We start from the raw sequence: 3,343 nt of genomic DNA on the forward strand, positions 1-3,343 counted from the left end.
TGTTCAAAACAAAGGGAGAACGTGCAGCCCATGTGCAGCAATGTGCCCTATGGACCTGCTGTCAAATAGTTACAGTTGTACAGGTTGGGGAGTCTGAGGCTGGACAAGCTTGTCCAAGGCTCAGTAACTGCTTGCAAGTTACTAGTTGTGTCCTTACTGGTCATGACTGTCTGTTGGCTATGTGTCTTAAATGAAGGCTACAGATTGCAGTCTTCATTTCGATACAGGTCTGTTATGGGATGATGCTCCTCAGGAACCCCATTTCTTCCCAAGATCATGGCCTGTGATGCTGGTTTACTGACATTTGTGCTTTTTACAATATCAGGTATTTAATATTAAGGGCTGCCAGTAATTCTTTTTGCAAATGACTGGATGATTGTAGTTGTTAGCATGTTAATACTTACACAGTTAATAGAACTTGAAGATGTTTCAAAACTATCTTCAGGCCTATACTTTTCATAATAGTAGAGCTAACAGTGGTCATGTTATGTTGGCTTTAAGGAAGACTGCATTGCCAGCTTTGCCTTGGAGTTTTAAAACTTATTTACCTCTACTATAATTTCTATAGAACTCTCCAAGCCTCAGATGTAATAATGCAAAATGTGTGTTTATACAGCAGGCAAAGCATAACTGTGCATGCACATAACCATGGAAGTGCATTCATATTTAAATTGCAAGGTAATAAATCTGTTCAGGATACCAGACAAATTAACATTGCAGCAGATTGAAAGTGTGGAATAAATTATACATTATCCAAACTTTAATTGCTTAGCTGGGAATACAGAGTGTAGAAGATGAAACTTTGGGTGAAATTATAAACAACTGAAAAAAATTGAGACCCATTTAAGAAATTTGAGATGTGTGCTTAGTGGTTTTTACAGTGTCAATCAGACATTGGTATTTAGTGCTCCTAGTAGTATCTTGTACTTCCGGGGGAGGAAAGTCTGCTTTTAATATAAAATTCTGTTTTCTTCTTGTGTGCTTGTTCTTTTAGGAAACTACAATATTACAAATGTCTTGCCTTCAGCTCCTGATATAGCTCAGTTTAAACAAGGTGTGAAATCAGTGGCTGGAAAACTTTCTGTACTTGCTAATGGGGTCATGACATCAATACAGGTTAGTAAAAATATTTACTATATATTAACCATCTGTTAAAGTCTTTTTATAGGATTTAGTATCATGGATGCTGCCATTGAATTACCTTTGGGGAGAAAAGAATGGATTTGGCTTTGAGCTTTGTAGACCTGTCATGGTAGACAGTAGATCTTTTTAAAAATAAATCTGTAGCTGTAGTATAACTTTTTTGCCTTTTCCTAATATACTTTATTTCTTTTCTTACAACTGAAACAGAAATTCCATAATGGATTTATTTGCTGTCACTTAATTTTTAAAGTAATAATAGTTCATAACTCAGAACAGAATAGTTAAGTTGGAAGGGTCCTACAGCGATCATCTGGCCCGACTCTGGTATTAGCTCTTTAATTGACTTGACAGTAACACCTTTGATCCGTATTTGTGCACAAAATTAAGACATCCTGGTCTCAATAGTGTAAAGCATGCTTCATGCTCCCAGTTAGTTTGCCTTTCCTAGATTAGGTCAGTGGGAGCTCCTGAGTGTTTGAAAATCAAGCTATTTACCCTGGAGTTTAACCATAAACTACAGTTCTTGGAAGCGCTGGTAAAATTTCTTAAAACCTTTAAGAATGAAACTAAGCTTTATTTACAAATATCAATTAAAACTGATTTCTTTCAGCAAAAACATACTCATGTCTGTCTGATTTTTTTACTTTTCTAGGATCGATATGGTTCGTAACATCTTTTGTATCGACATAATTAGGTACACTAAAGAAGGATTTCTCTTCAGATATACAAATAATCACACTGCTGATTGGAGTGAAGGTTGCCTTAAGACTGTTGATGTTTTTACTTGTTCCAGCATATTTTTTTCCTTATGCAGCTTTCTGGCTCAGCCTCTTCCTACTCCTGTTTCCTCTTTATGGAGCAAAAGCCTTGCAGCAACTTGTTACATTGCATGTACTTTTTTGATATCCCCTCCTTTACAGTCTTACATTTGTTAGCAACCTTAATGTTAGATGTTGGAAGCTGTATTTTATTACTAGTTTCGGCTGTGAGGCAGGAATGAGAAAGAAGGATGAATGCATACATTGGAAATGAGGCTTCCTAGTAGAAACCTCAGTGCAGTTTCATCCTTACCAGACACAGCTTATCTTCCGACTCTTACGAGCTGTGGAGAAGAAAATGTAAATGAAGTACATGCTGAGGTGGTATTTCATAGACTGTTGCAAAATACAGAATTAAGTTAAACCTGTGCTTATCAGGAAGTAGAAGCTTTTGCAGTCATAAACTGATGTGCATTAAAACAATGGGGAATTAATTGTTTTAAAATAATATTCCTGCTAGAAAATTGTATCCTTAGATGAGAAGTATGGAGAAGACAAGACACGTGGTATATTGAATAATGGATTTCATCTTGTTATGGGAACCATCTATTTATTCCTAGTTTTGAAAGTTACAAAAAATTGCAATATAGAATCCTTAAGTGCTTTTTAAAAATCTGTATTGTGTACAAATTGAACAAAAAAATTGAAATATATAAAGGGCCCAATAGAGTAGTTAATTAAATACTTGTTTAAAATGTTTAGCACAAACATAGATTTTTGATAAATTATGAAATATTGAATGCGGAAATAGTGGGGCTGTGTTTTAGACAGTCTAGAATTTTTTGTTGATGACATCCTGTAGAAAAATTATTATGACCTTAAAGAAAAACAAAATCACAACCAAGAATGAGCACAAGATAATTCCATTCTGTAACTTTATTTCTCAATTTAAATTTGTAAACTGTTGATATCTAATAAAAATAATTGCTATAAACTCATTTTAAAATTAAATTTTTATGTGCAGACATGAGCCTCCAGCTTCCTAAATACTGCCGTCTGTAGAATGGTCTGGTAGAATTAACCTTCAATTTCCATTAGTGAAACTAGCTTTCTTATTAAATTACTACAATGATTCAGAAATCAAACCACTAAGGCTGGGGCAGAAAATAAGCTACTATATTGAAATACTGTGAATACTGTGTTGAAATGAAGTTAACAGTATAGCTATATTTCTTCTTTAATTTCTAGCTGCCTCTTACCTGTCAGTTTTGGTAGCTTTCTCTTGAGCTTGTTGCACTTAGATTTATTAATCCATAAATTATCTTTCTTTTTTAAGAGTAGTACAAAACAAGCATTTCTTTTGCTTAACTGTAGAGCTTTATAGTAAAAGTCTTGCTTTGATTTCTCCTTTCTGATTGTCGTGGTTCAAACCCAGCCGGCAA

At 34.5% G+C, this 3,343-nt stretch overlaps 1 protein-coding gene across 1 annotated transcript in view; it reads left to right on the forward strand.

The window, feature by feature from the left end:
- ARFGAP3 (ADP-ribosylation factor GTPase activating protein 3) overlaps positions 1–1,995 on the forward strand; it is a 28,481-nt gene extending 26,486 nt beyond the window's left edge. Inside the window, exons 14-15 of the mRNA XM_010024573.1 lie at positions 995–1,116; positions 1,796–1,995. Coding sequence (XP_010022875.1) covers positions 995–1,116; positions 1,796–1,813 — 140 coding nt within the window. The 3' untranslated portion in view covers positions 1,814–1,995. The remainder of the gene's footprint in view (positions 1–994; positions 1,117–1,795) is intronic.
- Positions 1,996–3,343: the final 1,348 nt, after the last annotated feature.

This window comes from Nestor notabilis, unplaced genomic scaffold (genome assembly GCF_000696875.1).
Source record: "Nestor notabilis isolate BGI_N333 unplaced genomic scaffold, ASM69687v1 scaffold26011, whole genome shotgun sequence".
NCBI classification, from domain to species: Eukaryota; Metazoa; Chordata; class Aves; order Psittaciformes; family Psittacidae; genus Nestor; species Nestor notabilis.